At 42.2% G+C, this 21,376-nt stretch overlaps 2 protein-coding genes across 12 annotated transcripts in view; one reads left to right on the top strand and one right to left on the bottom strand.

Annotated features, from left to right (window-relative positions):
• NUB1 (negative regulator of ubiquitin like proteins 1) overlaps positions 1-16,902 on the bottom strand; it is a 70,358-nt gene extending 53,456 nt beyond the window's left edge. Inside the window, exons 1-6 of one of the 2 annotated variants that reach the window (XM_072153885.1) lie at positions 16,808-16,902; positions 16,183-16,397; positions 11,148-11,376; positions 7,753-7,967; positions 1,232-1,337; positions 660-777 (exon numbers count right to left, since the gene is read on the bottom strand). In XM_072153885.1, the coding sequence (XP_072009986.1) occupies positions 660-777; positions 1,232-1,337; positions 7,753-7,967; positions 11,148-11,376; positions 16,183-16,297 (783 nt within the window). In that variant the 5' untranslated portion in view covers positions 16,298-16,397; positions 16,808-16,902. The remainder of the gene's footprint in view (positions 1-659; positions 778-1,231; positions 1,338-7,752; positions 7,968-11,147; positions 11,377-16,182; positions 16,398-16,807) is intronic. The other variant, XM_072153886.1, reaches the window with a different exon arrangement.
• Positions 1,362-21,376, top strand: part of XYLB (xylulokinase) — a 147,907-nt gene continuing 127,892 nt past the window's right edge. For 9 of the 10 annotated variants that reach the window (XR_011855924.1, XR_011855923.1, XM_072153889.1 and 6 more), the window contains exons 1-2: positions 1,362-1,480; positions 11,173-11,215. The gene's annotated coding sequence lies outside the window, so the exon portion shown is untranslated. Of the gene's footprint in view, positions 1,481-11,170; positions 11,216-21,376 lie in introns of those variants that run through there. The other variant, XM_072153890.1, reaches the window with a different exon arrangement.

Genomic DNA, 21,376 nt, shown 5'->3' with positions numbered 1-21,376 from the left:
ATTCTCATCTGGGCACTCACATTCAGTTTCATTAATCTGCCATAGATAAACATTTCTTCAATTGGATGTTATTAAAAAAATGTTCCTGTGTGAAGATAATTGCTCATAAACATAGCCATGTTGTCCCTTAGAAACAAGATGGCTTCCTCGGTTACGACCACCTCACACTCTGGTAGCGGTGGCCAGACATGCGCTATTGAGTCCTGCCTGAATTCCTGGATTCAGCGATCATCACCACAGGACGGCTGTGGGACCTGCAGTAACTCACGGACATTTCATATACGAAAACTTTTTGTTTCTTTGTGCAATCACTCCAGCAGACGTGGCCATATCTATGGACACAGTCTTGTTTCTAAGGGAACATATGGCAACATTTATGGGAAATTTTCTTCACACAGGTAATTTTTTTAAATAACATCTAATTGAAGAAATGTTTATATATGGCAGATTAATGAAACTGAATGTGAGTGCCCAGATGAGAATACCCCTTGTTTATTGCACTGCATAAACTTACTGGTGTGAATAGAGGAGCACAGACTAGTCACCGACAGATGACTGGGCGCTGTGTCACATGTAATTCCTGTATGTATGATTACACCTCGCTGTACAGTTGGGCTGTAAGGGTGTGTGTATCGGACTATGGGACGTTGTTCTCTTACTGTAAGCTCAGGGCCGGCCTCCTGCTCTTCTGTGGTGTACGGGGATTTCCAGAGCTGAACCCGATCCTCCCTTAGGTAATTTATCAGCTGAGAAACCAGGAATTTTTTTTCTGCCATCCTGAAACCAAAAATGAAAGCATCTGTTTTGGAACAGTAAAATATTACACTTATTACAGACACAGACAACGCACTACAGTGTACACACATACAGTAGATTGTACACACACACACACACCGCAATACAGTGTACATGCACATACACACCACACTACACTTCACTGTACACACAGACAGACATACAGGGCACTACAGTGTACAGACACACGTACAGCGCACAACACTGTACATACAGACACATACACCACACATCACACACAGACACACACTGCAATACAACATACTCACACAAGATAGACAGGACACATAGTACGTACAATGTAACACACCACACACTGTACTGTACTGTGCATACACTGCATTACACCATACACTGTACTGAACATTACATACGTATAACCCGTATACAGAAACATAGAACATAGGGCAGTGTACACACTACAGGCGGCTCTCACCTCCCATCCTCTGTTACTGTAATCCTTATGCTGTAGTCATACCGGAAGAAAACACTGTCACGCTTCAATACCGCCCACCTGCAGACGGGCCAATCCCTGAGCAGTACTGGTGATGTGTACATAATAGAAGTGCATTGATTGGTTATAGTCGGGGACGATAGAAGCTTTCATATTAGGTTGTAGTTTTCTATGGAGGAAGTTTGTCTGCACGTAGCCGTACTGAAAAACCGACAGAGGCGTCTATGAGAGGTAACAGTCTTCCGGGACAGCAGGGGGCGCCATAGTCATTGCAGTCTATATGAAACCGGGGCACAGCGCCTGGTGATGTGTAGGATGGAGAAGGAGCTGCTCTGGTCTACTCAGATCATTGCTGCACAGACTAGTATGGAGGAGTCTGCAGGATATGTACAGGAGGAGATCACCTAGTAATTGTCTGTGACCACTTCCTTTGAGGGTTGAAAAGCATGTCTGCTTCATTGTAAAAACAGCGCCACATCTGACCATGGTGTGTACTGGTACTGCAGCTCCGCTCTATAGAAAGGACTGGAGATAGTTGGGAACTTGCAATACCATGCACTGCCTATGGGCAGCTAGCAGTAAGGAGCAGCCACGTTTCTCATCCCCTTCAAAGGGAACCTGTCACTTCCTAAACCAAAAAGAGTACATGTTCCTGCAGTTTGAAAGTCTTCAAAAGGTGTTTTTCAATGTTGTCACATCCCTGTAAAACTTACTTTTATTCATCCCTTCTTCTTGCCAAGATGCAGACTAGCAGCCCCCGACTCCTGATGGCTGTTACTCGTTTAACAGGGACTATGTGCACATGCGCAATGCTCTTCAGATCTTGGCGATTGCCCAGAGTGTACCTGGCCACCTTCACAGACACGCCACCCTCCAGAGCGTCACTCGCTAGCCCGTCTCCAAGATCTGAGGAGTAGTGCGCATGTACACTTATTCCCTCTTATTGTGGCCTTCTGCCCTCCATGTCCCTAATATTGTGGCCTTCTGCCCTCCATGTCCCTAATATTGTGGCCTTCTGCCCTCCATGTCCCTAATATTGTGGCCTCCTGCCCTCCGCGACCTTCATATTGTGGCCTCCTGCCCTCTGCGACCTTCATATTGTGGCTTCCTGCCCTCTGCGTCCTTCATATTGTGGCCTCCTGCCCTCTGCGTCCTTCATATTGTGGCCTCCTGCCCTCTGCGTCCTTCATATTGTGGCCTCCTGCCCTCTGCGTCCTTCATATTGTGGCCTCCTGCCCTCTGCGTCCTTCATATTGTGGCCTCCTGCCCTCTGCGTCCTTCATATTGTGGCCTCCTGCCCTCTGCGTCCTTCATATTGTGGCCTCCTGCCCTCTGCGTCCTTCATATTGTGGCCTCCTGCCCTCTGCGTCCTTCATATTGTGGCCTCCTGCCCTCTGCGTCCTTCATATTGTGGCCTCCTGCCCTCTGCGTCCTTCATATTGTGGCCTCCTGCCCTCTGCGTCCTTCATATTGTGGCCTCCTGCCCTCTGCGTCCTTCATATTGTGGCCTCCTGCCCTCTGCGTCCTTCATATTGTGGCCTCCTGCCCTCTGCGTCCTTCATATTGTGGCCTCCTGCCCTCTGCGTCCTTCATATTGTGGCCTCCTGCCCTCTGCGTCCTTCATATTGTGGCCTCCTGCCCTCTGCGTCCTTCATATTGTGGCCTCCTGCCCTCTGCGTCCTTCATATTGTGGCCTCCTGCCCTCTGCGTCCTTCATATTGTGGCCTCCTGCCCTCTGCGTCCTTCATATTGTGGCCTCCTGCCCTCTGCGTCCTTCATATTGTGGCCTCCTGCCCTCTGCGTCCTTCATATTGCGGCCTCCTGCCCTCTGCGTCCTTCATATTGCGGCCTCCTGCCCTCTGCGTCCTTCATATTGCGGCCTCCTGCCCTCCGCATCCTTCATATTGCGGCCTCCTGCCATCCGTCTCCCTCATATTGTGTCCTCCATCTCCATCATATTGTGTCTTCCATCCTGCCTCATATTGTGTCTTCCATCCTGCCTCATATTGTGTCCTCCATCCTCCCTTTTTATTGTGGCCTCCTGTCTTCCATCCTCCCTCATATTGTGTCCTCCATCCTCCCTTCATATTGTGGCCTCCTGTTCTCCCTGCTCAAGCCTCCTCATATTGTGGCCTCCCTCCTCTCCATACTGTGGTCTCCCACCTCAATCATATTGTGGAATCTCTCATCCATTCTCTTCATATTGTAGCCTCCTGTTCTCCATCCTCTCTTATAGTGTAGCGTGGTATTAAACAAAAATAAATGTGTTACTTACCTTTCCCTCATTTCGCTACATTCCTGTTCCTTCTCCTGATGCCGGGCTATGAGCTGACTCGGAGGATGGGGGGAAGGGAGCTACCTCCACACATCTGCTAAAGTGCAGAAACACTGCATGTGGAGGCAGCAGGTCCTGTCCTGCCAAATCTGGGACAGTTGGGAGCTATGCTCTTTGTTCCCTTAAAAGATGATCAGTTTGTGTCCCACAGCCCTGATGTCACTCATGGCTCAACCTACCAAGTAATAAACCCCATTTGTGCTTCTCATGTTCTTTTTTTGCCCTTTTTTTTCTGAAATAGTAATAACCCCAGCAGACACATTGCATGTACTTGTATGTGGTTCATATAGACTCAGCTTCCTGGCAGCTTCTATTATAAGCATCAGAAGATGGCGAAAGGAAAATTTTCAGTGAAGAAACATCAGCGTATAACTTTTTTTCATACTTTGTTGTATGGGGCCTTGTAAAATGTAACTGTTTTTATATCTTGTGATATGTTTGTGATTTTTACTGTTTATTTATTTTTATATTCAGTCTAGAGAAAGGGGGGTTATTTGAATTTTTTGGGTTTTTCAAATTTTTTAACAAAAAGTTTTCACTTTTAATCTATTTTATACTATTTTTTTTAGACCCTCTAGGGTACTTTAACCCTAGACATTTTAAATGTTCCTATCATAAATTGCCATACTACTATAGGGTGTCTTACACAATATCTATTACAATGTGCCACTGGCACATTGTAACAAATCTGCTGAAAATTAACAGCCTTGGGTCTTATAACAGACATGTATCCACAATTCCACAGTTCAGGGATAAATAACTAGATCTGACCCCTGGGACTCTCAGCGATCCACAGACTGGATGACCGAGGGTTCCCCTGGGCTACGCTGTCGTGAATAGGACTTCCAGGATTGCTACGTGTCTGCACAGCACATTTCACTGACATTAGCGTCATGAGGTAGTCACCTGGAATAGTTTCCCATCCACATTGCTTTTCTGATCTGATTGAGACCATCATGTCTGTTGTGTTGAGGTAGGATTGATTCCCTGCATTGTCTAGTCCTGATCCACTACCATTCTAAGGGTGATACCACACATGGCGTTTTGGTCTGTTTTTCAGCAGTCTGTCCAAAAATTCATGCGTTTTTGAAAACGCACCCGTTTTTGACCAGTTTTAATTAAGATAATTGGTAAAACGCATGCATTTTTTAAAGACTACTTAAAAACGGACCAAAAACGGGTTCAAAACGCCATGTGTGGCACCACCCTAAGGGTGCTGTCCGCGTTCTTGGACAGTTTTTAAACACATTGAAAATGCAAAAACGCATGCGTTTTCAGTGCATGTTTACCGTGTGTTTGTCTAGTCCAAATACTGTATTAACATTTTCACACCTGCTTACACTTCCACAAATAAAGAAAAACCCATTCAAACCAGCCAAACACATGGTAAACATGCAAAAACGAATGCGTTTTCAGTTCATTTAAAAATGGACCAAGAACGCACTGTGTGACAGCACCCTAATCCTCATTACTGAAAAAAAGCATTTCCCATAAGTAGGACATATGACAGACCATCCTTATTTGAGCTATAAAGGGAAGTCAGTCCAGAAATGGGCAAAAACTTTGGGGAAATCATCAAGGTCAGTCATGGTGAAGCAGTGGGAACCAGGTAAGAAAGACCAACAGTTTCCATTCATAAGTTTATTAGCATAACCAGCTTCAAAAATGATAATTAACATCTCCTCATGTTAGGGCTAATCCTTATTAAGAGGAACCTGTTACCACTAGAGATGGGCGAACTTATAAAAATTCGATTTGAACCGGTTTGCCAAATTTTCTGAGAAAATTAGAATCGAATCACGGCATGTGTCGTAACGGTACGTCACATGCCGGGTTCGGGTGCATGGAGAGGGCTCACGGGTGGAGCCTTCTCCATAGCCAGTAAGTCTTTGCTGCATATTGCAGTTAACACTAAACTACCAGCCTCCTCATGTAGAGTATGAAATGTCCTCTCTTATATGGGAAATCTCTCACATTTACCTATAATATATATATATATCCTCTAAATTCAGATCACAGCTGCCTTGTGGTTATGCAGGAAGATAATTGGAAATGTGAGCTGCAGATAAAGATCCAATACTTGAACCACAATCTAAAAGAGGAGAGGGGAAATATCTCCGGCGTAGTTTTGCGTAAAAACCAGCAACAGAAAGTTTGCTGGATTTGCAAAGGAACGCAGGCATGGAGGTGGTGCACAATGCAAGAAATTGCAATTATTTCACTGCTTCTACGCCCAACCGGAGTAGGTTAGTGGTGTAAAGTATGGTGTTAGGTTCCTTTTAAAGGAAATCTACAATCAAGATCCATCATGATAAACCAGGGACACTTACTCATAATTGTCGCAAACTTTTAGGCAAACATCATTTTTCAGTGATCCGTTGTCTGTGGAAAAATTGAAACGTGTCCTATTTTTTTCAGTGATGTGGATGCTGGAAGGCAATAGAAGTCTATGGGCCCTGTTTTTTTCTCACTGATGAGGCTGAAAAGCCAGGTGTGATGTTTCTAAAGCAATGTTATGCCTTCAGTTTTTTTTCGTGTACAAAACGGTAAAAAAAACTGAGACAAAATTTGACGGATGCACGGATGCTGAACACCAACTCCTCTTAGTGTGTGCAAAGCTGCTATAGAAGTTACAGGGGGGTACTTTGAAGAATCTAAACTATAAAACATTCTAGTTATGTTCTAGTTAATTTAATGTATTTCTTCATTGTAAATCGTCAGTGCAGGAAAAGCTAAAAAAAGGAAAACCAATAAATTAAAAGATGTTTCCAAAGTTTGACTCGAAACATATATACAGGATAAGTCCAAAGTCCCAGAAGACTGGGAAAAGATAGGAAAAACCAGCAAGTAATAGGTGAGGAGTCATATCTTTCAGGGTGCGTTCACATGTTCAGTTTTTCAGATGCAGTTTTTGGTGCAGTTTAGGTGAGAACATATCATCGAGAGAAGCTGCTCCTCCTCTTCACTCCTGTTTTGAATATCAAAAACTGAATCTAAAAAACTAAACACCCTTAGGCTATGTCCAAAGCATGGACGAATCTTGAAAGCCACAATATTGGATCAAGGGCAAATCTTTCCACTGGGAAGTTGGTCATGTAGCACATTAAAGAAGTCTAGATTTGTTTCAGAAAGTGATTGTTTCAATCAGATTTACAATATCTCATTTGGTTCAAAAGTTATCACAGAAAATTACGACAACAACCGGGAACGTTCCCTGTGATGCACAGCTAATTGATTTGTTGTCCATGATGCTGCACACAGAGCTAAGGCGCTGGATCCAATAATTTTGAACCCACATGAGAATCTATGGTGAGTTTCTGTGTTGAAATATAGTCTAAAAAATAACCCCCCTCCATCCATTACTTTGCTGGGGACTTCTGGGACCTTTAACTCTGAATATCTTATAGCTCAGGAAGTAAGAGTTATCCTTACCGACAATTAAAGGTGACCCCCCCCCCTCCATAGATAATAGTGCTGCACACACGGGGAAAGATAGAGCATGCTCTTTCTTTTCCCCGTGTATGGCGTGGAATGGTGCCCACCGAGCCACCATTGCCGTTGCATATGCATCCCCGCAGACGTGTGTATAAATGTACCCTTAGGCCACCTTGTAGGCGTGTGGAGACTTATAGCCATCGATACTCCACTGGAGGACTCTGAAAAAAAATACGTTTTCCGGGATGGGATATGGAAAATGACGCCTCTTTTAGCAACCTTGTAAGGCAGCTCCCTTGACATCAAGCATGACCTACAAGAGGCTTTATGACATGATATGGGATTAAAACCAAACTGATATATCTACTCTAGAAGGAACAGACTCCCAACTGTAGGCAGCGCTGTTCTACAAGGTGCCCTTAATTGGCAGTCTCTGTAAGGAGAACTCTTACTTCCTGACCCTAGTCACAAGCCTCTCACTCACAGCCAAGCCAGTTCCCTACACTGTACTGAAGAGACCCAACAAGGTTGAAACAGTGCTGTCTACAGTTGGGGATCTGTTCCTTCTGGAATAGATATAACTGTTTGTTTTTTAATCCCATATCATGTCATTACACTTCCTGAAGGTCATGCTTGATGGTAAGGGAGCTGCCTTACAAGGTAGCTAAAAGAGGCGGGCTTTTTCTTATCGCTTCCTGGAAAACATATTTGCATATCTTATAGCTGCACATACCTGGTTTAAAAACAATGCTCTGTTTCTGTAACTTCTGTGTAGATAAATGATAACCCTTCACCAGGGACTGAATATCCTTCTTAGTTGGCTTCTTAGTGACATAAGTAGAATCCATGTGAGTATGACTGACAGCCTGTCTTGTACTTCCCCTCCACTGGTTTTCCTTCATTTGGAGCTGCTCTGTGCTGACCCGAATCGAAGTCATGTGTGCTGTCCTTTAATAAAACACAACCATCAAGTTTATCATGTTATCCATTTTATAGACTGACTAAATGTTCAGTTCTGTGAGTATTCTCCATAGCATAAAGCTCTTTTAATTAACTCATCCCAATGCTATCTTTTCTAGAAAAAACTGCAGTTAATTATGCTCCAATGAATCAGACATCAGACATAAGTTTTTTTTGTTACACATATTTGTGCAGATCCTTTGTTATCTCAATGGTGACAGACTACAAAAATACACTTTGTGTAGTCTGATTTATCACTTTATCTTACTGATGAATGAATGGAATTCAATGCAAACACAAAAAGTAGATTTCCATGTAACCTTCAAGCATCATTTTTAGCAGGTGACAGGTTCCTATAGGCTATTCTAGGGTGATTTCTAAAATGCCTTTGTCAGCATTCTTAATACTGCCACTACTTTATAAAACTTTATTTCACATTACCTGGCTCCCTGCTAGCAGTGTGTTGTGAGTTCTGGTGGAAGAGGGGGCAGGTGTAGAAGCCTTGTCTCAGTCTTCTCATGCATTCTTCCTCTCCTCTAAACTCATTCAGCTTCCTCTGCCCCTCTCCTCTTCCTGTCATATGCATTGAGCAGACAGGGGAGGCAGGGGGCAGTGTGGAGAAGAGGAAGAATGCATTATGAGACTGAGACACAAGCTGCTGCCCGCCGCCTCAAAGCTTACCACATGCTGCCGGCAGGGAGACCGTTAAAATAAAGTTTTATAAAGTAGTGCCAGGATTCTGACACAGGCATTTTTAAAATCAGAATTGAATAAGCTATTGGAACCTTTCACCGGCTGAAAAATTAGTGGCAGGTTCACTTTAGTTGGATGCTAATACATAAGAGCAAATATTGAGTTTCCATATTGTAGTGATGCCATCTAGTGGCCAAGGGAGACATTACCCAGCAATCACTAATCATCTATGGGTATGGATATTACAATGGCAAAGAAACCTAATCCTAAGGCAACTTATATGAAATTATAGGTTTAGGTAAAGTGAGGACAGAACCATCATGTGTTGCCTAGTTATTTGATTAAAGCTGATAATAGGAGTAAGACATATGTCAAAGATATCTCCTTGTTTTTTTTCATGGGGTCAGGACCATATAACTTATACAGGCGGTCCCCTACTTAAGAACACTCGACTTACATACGACCCCTAGTTGCAAACGGACCCCTGGATATTGGTAATATATTGTACTTTAGTCCTAGGCTACAATTTCCAGCTGTAACAGTTATTAGTGGTGTCTGTAATGAAGCTTTAGTGTTAATATTGTTTCTTATGACAACCCAACATTTTTAAAATCCAATTGTCACAGAGACCAAAAAAGTTTACTACAGTATTATCATCTGTACTATTCATTTATCAAAATAATATGGCTACAAAGGTTTCATAATGGCCGTCTGCTCCATTAGTCTGACGGAACAACTAGGGATCCGACGGGCCCCTCATTTTCATAATCTGTCGGGGTCTCATCACTGAGACCCCCACTGATCAGCGAGTTAGACCCTATCTCGTGGATAGAGCCTAACTTTTGTTTGTGGGAAAACCCCTTTAAAGGAAACCTACCACTTGTAGTGGCAGGTTTCCGATGGCAATACCGAGCACCAGCTCAGGGTGAGCTGGTGCCGGAGCTTATTTTAGTTAGTGTTTTAAACCGCGGTATCGCGGTTTAAAACACTTTTTAAACTTTATAGCCGGCGCAGGCAGGTACGCGCTTGGCGCTTACCGTGCGCGTGGCTACATAGAAAGTGAATGAGAGCCGCGCGCATGGTAAGCGCCGAGCGCGTACCTGCCTGCGCCGGCTATAAAGTTTAAAAAGTGTTTTAAACCGCGATACCGCGGTTTAAAACAATAACTAAAATAAGCTCCGGCACCAGCTCAGCCTGAGCTGGTGCCCTGTATTGCCATCGGAAACCTGCCACTACAAGTGGTAGGTTTCCTTTAACAGCTCCATGACGTCCAGGTACTTCAAGCAGCGTTAAGGAGTTAACAAGATTTTTAGCAAGTTTTTTGGATACCAAAACTAACAAACTACAGGCAGTCCCCGGGTTACATACAAGATAGGGTCTGTAGGTTTGTTCTTAAGTTGAATTTGTATGTAAGTCGGAACTGTATATTTTATCATTGTAATCCCAGCCAGAACTCTTTTGGTCTCTGTGACAATTGGATTTTAAAAATGTTGGGTTGTCATAAGAATCAATATTAACACTAAAGCTTCATTACAGACACCTGTGATAACTGTTACAGCTGTTTATTGTAGCCTAGGACTAAAGTACAATAAATTACCAACATCCAGAGGTCCATTTGTAACTAGGGGTCGTATGTAAGTCGAGTGTTCTTAAGTGGGGGACCGCCTGTACTGATTATAGGGTGCAGACCTTATAGAGTGAAATATTCTGGTATCCATGGAACAATACCTATTAAAAATTGCTCAGAGCAAGACTTGGGGATTGATTAAAAAAATCATTAAAATTCTTATTTTAAATAAATAAAAAATCTTAAATACTCAGTGCAACTGGAACTTTTTTTTGAATTAATTAATTTTTATTAACATTTTTTTTTTATTTTTTTGAACATACATACATATATACATACATACATACATACATACATATATACATAAAGATGTGCTGACACCACGGACGTTTAGACTCCAAACAATACCCCATTTTCTGCAGCATGGTCGCTGTAGCACAACTTGAATTTAGTAAAATTTTCCATTTCCATGCTATTTCTATAAATCACATGATCCTCTCTGGTCCTTGGGAATTTTAGACAATTTTAGTAAATAAAACTAGGGGATGGGGGGGGGGGCGGCACAGAAATGACTGTTTTTAGAAATGTAAACATATTTAGTTGCAACATGAAACATTTCACTTTTATTGGTACATCATTTATAAAACACAGATACCCTATTAAATCTATCATATCTTTTGCTGTTGCTTGCATTCACTTGTCAGGTTTTGGCATAGAATGTGGCTATAACATCAGAAATATTTTTGTTCTTGAGAGCCAGAGTCACATTTTGCCCCTATTCTTACCACCCCCTGATAGGTGTAGCACATATGTAACCAGAGACGGTTGTCCTGCAGTCCTTGTATCATTTTACTTTTTCTTTAAATTATAAACCATCTGAAGAAAGACAATACCAAATAACATCTCACTTGTTTTCTGTCATCCCTGTTTTAGGAGCGCAGTGGGGATCCAGCTGCTGCTTGCGGTGAAGGTCAAGGTGAGCGTGCCACACACTATGCCTACAAAGGAGGTAATCCTTGTGCAGCAATTCCAGGGTTACTTCTTTGATGGGGAGATGATGAACATTAACTCCTCCCTGCCTACTAACTCTCCTATTGACTTGATTAATTGTTGAAGTTAACGGAAATCCATTTTCTCCTACGAATGAATACATTAGATGGAAATATAAGAGAACATTTAAGAATTGGGTGCAATCATATTGAATATGGTGGCTTATCTGCCATGAGCATGCTATACAGCAGGAGGAGCTGAACAGATTGATATACACTTGAAAGAGAAGATGCAGTGTAACTTTGAATATATCCATTAAATTCCCTGCTCATTCTGAACTTAGGAGTCCAGTGGGTGGTCATGCAGCATGATTGACAGCTGTATCTACATAGTTATATAAAGAAGGCTGCCTGTCTTCATGTTGGACCCCCCGCCCCCCCTTCCCCCACTGGACCTTTAAGCATAGAAAGTGCAGGGGATAAACCTTTTCTAATAATAATAAATCTTTATATATATAATGCAATCATAATATGCAGCACTTTACAGATCATTGAGAAGATATACAAATAAATTTAGACATTACCAAGTAATAACATGGTCAGGTGAAACAATAGGAATGAGGTCCTGCTCACAAGAGCTTACAATCTGTTTTCTCCATTAAAACATCTACTGATTGTATTGTAGAAGGAATTGGGTGTTCAGGACTTATGCACTAGTAATAGACAGGGTCCCAGCAGAGGAACCTGCAGGTATCAGACATTCATCTGTACTTAGGTGATAAATATTCCTATGAATATACATTTGAGGGCCAAATCACAGCTCAGTTATTACATCATTTTTTTGTGAGGTTTGGAGATTATACAGACAAGGTATAATGGTAGGAATTGCACCTGTTCTGTGTGTGTGTGTGTGTGTGTGTGTGTGTGTGTGTGTGACCTCTCCTGAGTTTGGCACAAAATAACTGATGTACATAACTGATGAAGTAACTGTGGTGGGACTAATAATAAAATCAGCTTTAGGTATTGAAAGGTTCAGATACTGTTTTATAAGCTCTTATCCTCTACCTAATGGGGAATATGTAGGAATTTTAGTGCACTCGTAAAGTCACACATATGTCTTTAAGGGGGTTATCTGGGTATACAAATGTACTTATGCCCGGGCTGGGGCGGGGTATTTAAAAATAATAAACTTGTACTTACCTCCTCCGTTTGATCCGTGCCCCTGTAAACAAACATAAAACCCGCGCACAGGGAACTTCCGGACGGCAATGTGGCCGGCTCCTCCCATCTGTCCCCTCTCAGCATTGTAAGCTGGGAGATGATGTCGGATGGCCGGCCGGAAGCTCCCTGTGCACCCTTGTATACAAACTGGCGTACATATCAGATGGACCGCGGTGCGGGACATCAGCAAGGCTGGACGAGGTAAGTACATGTTTATTAGTTTTAAATAGCCCGCCCCAGCCCTAACAAAATTTGTATACCCGGATAACCCCTTTAAAGATTCACATACAATTGATATCTTGGTGGTCCAGGGCAGAATCGCAACATTTCAATTTGGATGGCAGGACAGCACTATGCGGGAACTACCAGCGGCTCCCCCTCTTTCCAGTACCAACCCCTCTTTTCCTTCCCCAACAGCTCATCTCCAGCATCTCCCCCTCTTAATTTGTAACCCCCAGAAGCTCACCCTCAAGCATCTCCCTTTCTTATTGTCATCCCAGAGTAAAATAATAAACAGATACTCACCTCTCCCTGTTTCCTGGCAGCAGCTCCTCTCCTTTTGCTGTATGTAGTAATGAAGCCAGCAGGCAGGGATGACATCATCACCTTCTTTTCTGAGATTTTTTTATATAGCATAATACCCCCACCCATACATCCAGTTGCAAATGAATACTAAAAATCTTACTCAAAATACTGAACACTTCTTCCTAATACCCGTGGAGCTTCGGACATCTGAAAAATAGATGGATCCAACCTGCTCCTTTTTCCACCACATTGTAAACGCTTAGCATTCTCCCTATATCCGATCGGGACTGTCCTGCTGGATCTGGGACGGTTGGGAGGTATTTGTGTGCTGAATGGTGTTGTATGCTCATACATGCACACAATAACTTCATTCCCATCACACATTCAAGGATCTCGGTTCACATTTGTTTTAAGGGTTAAGAAAGTGCCATTTACATAGCCTCCTTGGCACACAGAGATTTTTGTACACGTGGCAATGTGTTCTGTACTTTGGATGGAGTCCAGGCTTCAGATTAAACAAATCCAAGCTGCCATTTCTGGTTGGTCTATATAATCTGTATATATAAACAATGACCAGGGCAAGAAAAATAACACAGCAACACTTAGAAAAGTGCTACTGAGAATGAAATGATGTCATGGAGGGAGTGGTAGACACAACGGCTTAAAGGGGTTTCCTCATTACAGATATGTATCCACCATTCCTTGGTATAGGGGATAAATAACTAACGGCTGTGGATCTGATCCCTGGGACCAGGGCCTGTGCCAGCACTTGACATACAAGTGCTGGGGCCCAGAGCTGCTGAGGGGGTCCACATAAGGCTGTACATAAGGAATCCATAGGGGATGAGGGTGGGCTGTATCTAATAAATCCAGAACGTGCGAGAGGGGCCCACTGAGGCTCTGTCGCTCAGGCGCCAACTGAACTTGTAGCCAACCCTGCCTGGGACTCCCAGCAATCAGCAGGTTCCCCTGATCTGCGCTGTGGCGAATAGGACTTCCAGGATTGCTACGTTTCTGCACAGCACATTTCAATGAAATCTGCTTCATGAGGTAGTCACCTGGAATAGCGAGCCACGGAGATGCCGGAAGATAAGGACATAATTGGAAATGTGAGCTACAAAAAAATCCAGTTCCGGCTTATTTCTTTAGATGCCCATATCTCTGGTTCTGTATATGAATCAAAATCTGCAAGAGGAGATTCCTATCTTTAATATGACACCAAAACCATGGTTCTAGGGGCTATACAACTGAAGAAAGTTGAGTCTGAGTGACTTCTTTCAGGCAAAATGTCTCTTTTCAGCTCATTTTTACATAAATTTGGAGGAGATTTTTTTATAGGTAGATGGGCGACACGTCACATAAAAGAGAGGACATTTCATATCCAACCTGAGGGGGCGAGTAGTTTAGTGGTGTAAAGTATGCTGACGGGTTCCTTTTAAAGGAAATCTACCTTCAAGTATGACCAACAATCGACACACGACTTATAGATCCAGGCACCGTGACTTTGGTCTTTTTATTCTAAAATCAACTTTGAAATTATACTAATGAACAAGAAGGGCTCTGGGGGGGTTACCAAAACCCCTCTGTGCTGCAGATTCAGAGGCAGTAATAGTGTGCATGAGCAAACTTCCTCTGCTACAGTGAGACTACATCAGGCAAAGGGGGAGGGACACTATGAGGGAGCATAGGGGGAGACAGTGTAACAGCCTGTAAAGCTATAACACCGAGAGTCTTTGGTAACACACTCCTTCTGGCTCATAAGCATAATTGAAAAAATTAATTTTGGAAGGAAGGAGGCCATGGAAAACAAATATAAGAAGATTACCACAGTCACGGTGCCTGGATCTATGAGTAAGTGTCCCTGGTTTATCTTGATGGATTTTACTGGTAGATTTCCTTTAACATTAATGAAGGGGCTGTGAGAATTGGGTCTTTTTGGTTAAAATGTTTGAAAGAAACAACTAAAGAGGAACAACAAGAAGAGTATTTTGGGCCGATAAACATCACAGTTTCTCATTTTTAGCTCCAGTCACCTGCGTGGTAACCATAGCATTCTGTAGGAACTTACAGTCCCTTTTGGTTTGTGCTTTGTAGGACCTTTTATATGTTTTTGCACAGGAAGTGATCTTATATATAACTCCAGGCTATGAAATGCATAATTGACCAAGAGGGAGAGATGATGGATTGCTTAGTCAGATTGCAAAACGTCCACAATTGCCAATGGTTTAATTGGACCACAGCCAAGAGGCGCTCAGCACCTTTTGGAAATCCTTCAATGACTATTAGAAACCCATTCTGTGTGAGCACCTCATGAGGTTGATGAATGCTAAGAGTGTGCAAAGCTGTTATCAAAGTAAAAGGATTACTTTGAAGAATCTAATCTATAAAACATATTGGAGAAGATTTATCAAGCTGTCTGGAAGTCAGAATATTTGGCAACCAATCATAGCTCCCCTTGAAAATATTTATGAGCGCTGGTAAAATGAAAGCTGAGCTGTGATTGGTTGCCATGGGCATCTCGAAATATTTTGATTTTCAGACAGCTTGATAACTCTGCCCCAATTCTGTTTTTTCTAGTATTTCCTCATTATAAATCATCAATGCAGGAAAAAAAAAAGGAAAACTAATAAATTAAAAGATGTGATAAATGTTTGGCAGGAAATATATATACAGGGTGAGTCCAAAGTCTCCAGACACTCTTTTATTTCAGAAAAGATAGGGAAAATGACATATCAGTATAACCCAGCAAGTAATAGGTGAGGAGGCCTATCTTTTAGGCTATGTCTGAATCATGGATGAATCTTGAAAGCCACAATATTGGATAGAGGGCAAATATTTTTCCACTGGGAAGTTGGTCATGTAGCACATCAAAGAAGACCAGACTTGTCTTAGAAAGTGATTGTTTCAATCAGATTTGCAATATCTCTTCTGGTGCAAAAGTTATCACAGAAAGTTACAACAACAACCAGGAACGTTCCCTGTGATGCACAGCTAATTGATTTGTTGTCCATGATACTGCACACAGAGTTGAATGCGCTGGATCCAATCATTTTGAGCCCACATGAGAATCTTTGGTGAGTTTGTGTTAAGATATAGCCTAAAAGATAGCCATACATTACTTGCTGGGGTATTTAGATATGTTATATAACCTTATGTTTCTGAAAAAAGGGGGTTTCTGTGACTCTGGATATCTTATAGCTGCACATACCTGGTTTAAAAACAATGCTCTGTTTCTGTAACTTCTTTTTAGATAAATGATAACCCTTCACCAGGGACTGAATTTCCTTCTTGCTTGTCTTCTTAGTGACACAAGTAGAATCCATGTCCGTATGATTGACAGCCTGTCCTGTACTTCCCCTCGTCTGGTTTTCCTCCAATTAGAGCTGCTCTGTGCTGACCCGAATCAAAGCCATGTGTGCTGTCCTTTAATAAAACACAACCATTAAGTTTATCATGGTACAGACTGACTAAATGTTCAGTTCTGTGAGTATTCTCCATAGTATAAAGCTCTATTAACCAATCCCTATCTTTTCAGTTTATGATTCTCCAATGAATCAGACATAAATATTATAACCTTTTTGTTTATCTTCATGGTAACAGACTACAAACATACACTTTGTGTAGTCTGATTTATCACTTCCTGCTAGGAAAGATTCCTGCTAGTTGTTTCTTGCATTTCCTACTCAGACAGAAGAAAAGGAGTCTCCTATGAATATAGATTTATGTTTGTCTGTAGTTGTTTATAATGGAAACATATCAGAGTTGGAGCTGTATACACAACACACAGAAATATTTTCATCGAGATTTCCCATGTACTATAACGGAGTACATACCCACATCAGCTGTGATCTGCTCTTCTATTGCTGGATCTAGCCATGCATTACAGTATTCATGTAGGAATGTGTTCTGTAACAAAATCTATGATGTCATAATATCTGCGGAACGCTGGCTTTGAAATGTTACAGTTCCATTCCCAATGTTATATTGTATTTCACTGACCGGCTCCAATAGCAACAATGGATAAATTTTTTTTAAACTGATCCCCTGTTGTATTAAGTAGTGGAATGCGAGGGAATGATAAAACACAGTTATTCCCCAGGATTCATAGATATTGGCATAGGGTCAGACAGTAGGTGTTCTCCTTAAGGAGACAATGCCAATTAAGGCCACCTTAAAGGCGTGTGGAGACTTAAAGCCATAGATGCTCCACTAGGGAATTCTGGGAAGAATGTTTTTAGACTTCTTGTAGGTCATACTTGATGTTAAGGGGGCTGCCTTTTAAGGTAGCAAAAGGAGGTTTTGTTTTCCATTTAACACCTTGGAAAACTTATTTGCATTCTTCCTAGATATTGGCATGAGATCTTCGATACAATTGAGGTACAAGTAAAATGTGCCTTGCCTTGATCGGCTACTCTTGTTCTACACTCGCGAACTCGCAACGCGTGTTGCCCGGATTGCACGGCCCTAACGCTGCAAACCGGAACTGAACTCAGCATGTCAGTTCAGTTCCGGTTTGCAGCATTCGGGCTGGGAGATTCAGACAGCAGCGTTGCGAGTGTGGAAGGGGCCTTTCCCTACTAGGTCTTGTCCTGAGGATACTGGGTAGGGTAGGTTGGAGGAGTGGGGAATTGATGTGATAGTTATATGCCGCTATGTACCGTATATATTTGGTTATAATGTTGTTTCTATTATTGTTTACATGATGACCCTGTATGCATTTTTTTGATAATGTTTATCTCTTGATACAAATAAAAGATTTTTAAAACTTAAAAAACACAGTTATTTTAACCTTTTTACAGTTAATTCTAAGATATTCTCTTAAACTGGTGAACGAATGGAATTCATCGCAAACACAAAAAGTAGATTTTCATCTACTCTGTAACCAGGACTGCAATTTTTAGCTAGTGACAGGCCCCTATAGGCCATTCAATGCTGATTTTCAAAATTCCCTTGTCAGCATTTTCAATACTGACTACTTTACAAAAAAATATTTCACATTACCTGGCTCCCTGCCAGCAGCATGTGGTGAGTCCTGATTGAAGGGGGAGGGGGGGGGGGCAGCAGCAGCCTATGTCTCAGTCTCCTCATGCATTCTTCCTTTCCTCCAGACTCCTTCAGCTCCCTCTGCCCCTCTCCCTGTTGTATGCATTGAGCAGAGAGGGGAGGGAGGGACGGTGTGGAGTTGAGTAAGAATGCATGAGGAGACACAGTTTGCTGCAGCAGCCAACCCCTTCAAAACTTACCACATACTTCTGGCAGAGAAACAGGTAATGTGAAATAAAGTTTTATAAAGTAGTGCCAGTATTCTGGCAAAGGCATTTTTAAAATCAGCTTAGAATAGACTATTGGAACCTTTCACCATCTAAAAATGAGCTTCCTGGTGGCAGGTTCACTTTAAAGTTGGATGCAAATCTTGAGTGTGTATATTGTAGTGATGCCATCTAGAGGCCAAGGGAGACATTACCCAGCAATCACTAATCATCTATGGGTAAGTAAATTAAAAAGGCAAAGAAACCTAATCCTAAGGCAAGTTATATGAAATCTAGGTTTAGGTAAAGTGAGGACAGAACCATCATGTGTTGCCTAGTTATTTGATTAAAGCTGATAATAGGAGTAAGACATATGTCAAAGATATCCCCTTGTTTTTTTTCATGGGGTCAGGACGATATAATTTCTATGGAAAAAATCTTTTTGCTCCTTCACTAAACTATCAGAGAAGTTTTTATTTATTGCTCTAAAGGCATATATAGAGGTCAGGAGGCCCAAAAAGTCACCCTAGGCACCGATTAGCAAATTGTAATAAAATTTCCTTACATCTCTGTGGGTGATACTAAGGCCCCTTATAGACCAGCGAGTGGGATCCGTCTAGCAGTGTGTGCTGGCTGGATCATCGGAACGCTGAGAACCGGAATAGAACATTCTGAGTGTGGTTGGGGCCAGACCTTCCAGCCAGCAAATTCTGTGAGTGTGCACTCGCTAGTGTCCCTAACAGGTATAGAAGGATACTGGACATACAGAGTATCGCCCCTCGCTCCGAGTCTAAATATTGTGACTGACCGCATTCCACATCCTGCGTCTTCTCCGATTCCTCGTCTTTATTTTTTTTTTTTTTAGGATTACCGGCTTTATGTTGTTTATTTCACTGATGCATATTACACTGCGCACTTATTTGTCATCTGACAACAACGTGACATTTCTATATTTGAGCTTTGCCTTTCTCGCGCCTGCAGCGATCCCTAATCTTGTGTGTTTCATAACAGCTGTACTAGACCTCAGGGGCTTCATTGTAATAGGTGGCACTAAAAGTAAAAATTATCTTTCCTCTATGGAAAGTGATAGTACTGTACCAAAATAGTAGGCAAATGAAGATTTTTCCAAGTGACGCTGGATGATGAATATTTATAATATATAATTCTAGCCGCACCCACTTTCATCAAATTCGCCCCTCATTTTCCGTAAACCACATACAGGCATTCCAAGGGTTACGTACAAGATAGAAATCCAATTTAAGAACAAACCTATGGAACCTAAGTCGAAACTGAATATTTTATAATAGTAGTTGTAGACAAAACATTTTTTTTGCCCCAGTGACAATTGGAGTTTTAAAATTTTTTTCTGTAATGGGAAAAATAATTATCAATAAAACTTCATTACAGACACCTTACAGCTGATCATTGCAGCCTGGGACTAAGGTAACACATCCAGAGAGCTTTGCCCACTGTGACCTCTGGTAGAGGGGTACGTCTGTAACTAGGGGGTCGGGTGTCCTTAAGTAGGGGACCGCCTGTAATCGTTTGTTCAAGTAGTAAAAGTGTCTTAAACGTGATAAATTGGCCACAAGGTGACTTACTCCAGAATTCAGCGGAAATATGCAAATACATTTTTCAGGATGGGACAAGGATAACAATGCCTCTTTGTGTTACCTTAAGAGCCAACCAAGAATGACTTTTATATGTTAACATGTAAAAACATGTTAAGGGGGCTGCCTTTCAAGGTAACAAAAAGAGGCATTGTTTTTCTTGTCCCATCCATATTTCCCAGAATTCCCGAATGGAGCATCAATGGCTATAAGTCTCCACACACCTGCAAGGTCGCCTTAATCAACAAAGTCTCCATTTGGAGTACTCTTATTTCCTGACTCCAAAATTCAGATGCTTTTTGTTCAGGTAAAGGAAATCTACCATCAAAATCCATCATGACATATCAGGGACACTTACTCATAGATCCAGGCTCAGGGACTGTGATAATTTACAAATATTTGTTATCCATGTTCCCCTTCCATCTCAAATCAACTTTTAAATTATGCTAAGGAGCCTGAAAAGCTACTAGGATGGTTCTCAGAGCCCATCTGTGCTGCAGATTCACAGGCTGTTACAGTGTGCTGCAGCATTTCACCCTCCCAATGTGTCCTGAAACTGCTGCAGTGGGATCACATCAGAAGAGGGTGGGGAGTGCTGAGGGAGCAGAGGGGAGGGGGAGCCAGTGCAACAGCCTGTGAATCTGTGAGGAGGCTCTGGGAACCTCCCCAGTAGCCCTCAGGTTCATTAGCATAATTTTAAAAGTTTACTTAAGAAGGAAGGAGGGCATGGATAATAAATATAATTAGATTACCACAGTCACAGTGTCTGGATCTATGAGTAAGTGTCCCCGGCTTATCCACAAGTGTCTGCCAACCCCACCAAGTACCCCACCAAGATCACTTATCATGAATTGAAGTTATTGTCTGCCTGTTTGAAACCATCAATCTGCATGCCCTCTTTCAGACTTTGCAGTTATTATGAGGTATATGGATTGTAACCACAAAGCTTTGTCCCTTCCTGTGTCTGAACTCGCGAGCTTACAAATTCACACCATGTTTTACCTTTAACATATACACTAGTAGCCAGATTTGTCAGGGTGCTTGTGTGTATGAAATCTTGCACACAGCGCTGAAACAAAAGCAACTATAGGCCAATGTGGGTGTGGAGGGCCATGAATGCAGGCACGGGGGGTGTCAAAGTGGGCTGGCAGGGGGTGTTACTGCCTCATGGATATGCACAAGTTATAATAAAAATATTTCCTTTATTTATATAGTGCACACAGATTACGCAGCGCTGCACAGAATTTACCAAATCAGTCCCTGTCTCCATTGGGGCTTACCATCTAATCAACCTACCAGTATGTTTTGGTGTGTGGGGGGAAACTGGAGGACCCGGAGGAAATCCACGCAAACACGAAGAGAACATACAAACTCTTTGTAGAGTTTAACCTGGATGGGACTTGAACCCAGGACCGCAGCACTGCAAGGCTGCAGTGCTAACCACTGAGCCACCGTGCCGCTCATGGCACAGACCTGGCATAGAACTTCCCCTCGGCGCCAGTATAAATGATAAATGTACTCCAATGTCTCCCATTGAATTTGC

This window comes from Engystomops pustulosus, chromosome 5, assembly GCF_040894005.1.
Source record: "Engystomops pustulosus chromosome 5, aEngPut4.maternal, whole genome shotgun sequence".
Classification (NCBI taxonomy): Eukaryota; Metazoa; Chordata; class Amphibia; order Anura; family Leptodactylidae; genus Engystomops; species Engystomops pustulosus.
This window is presented reverse-complemented; position numbering and strand designations above follow the sequence as displayed.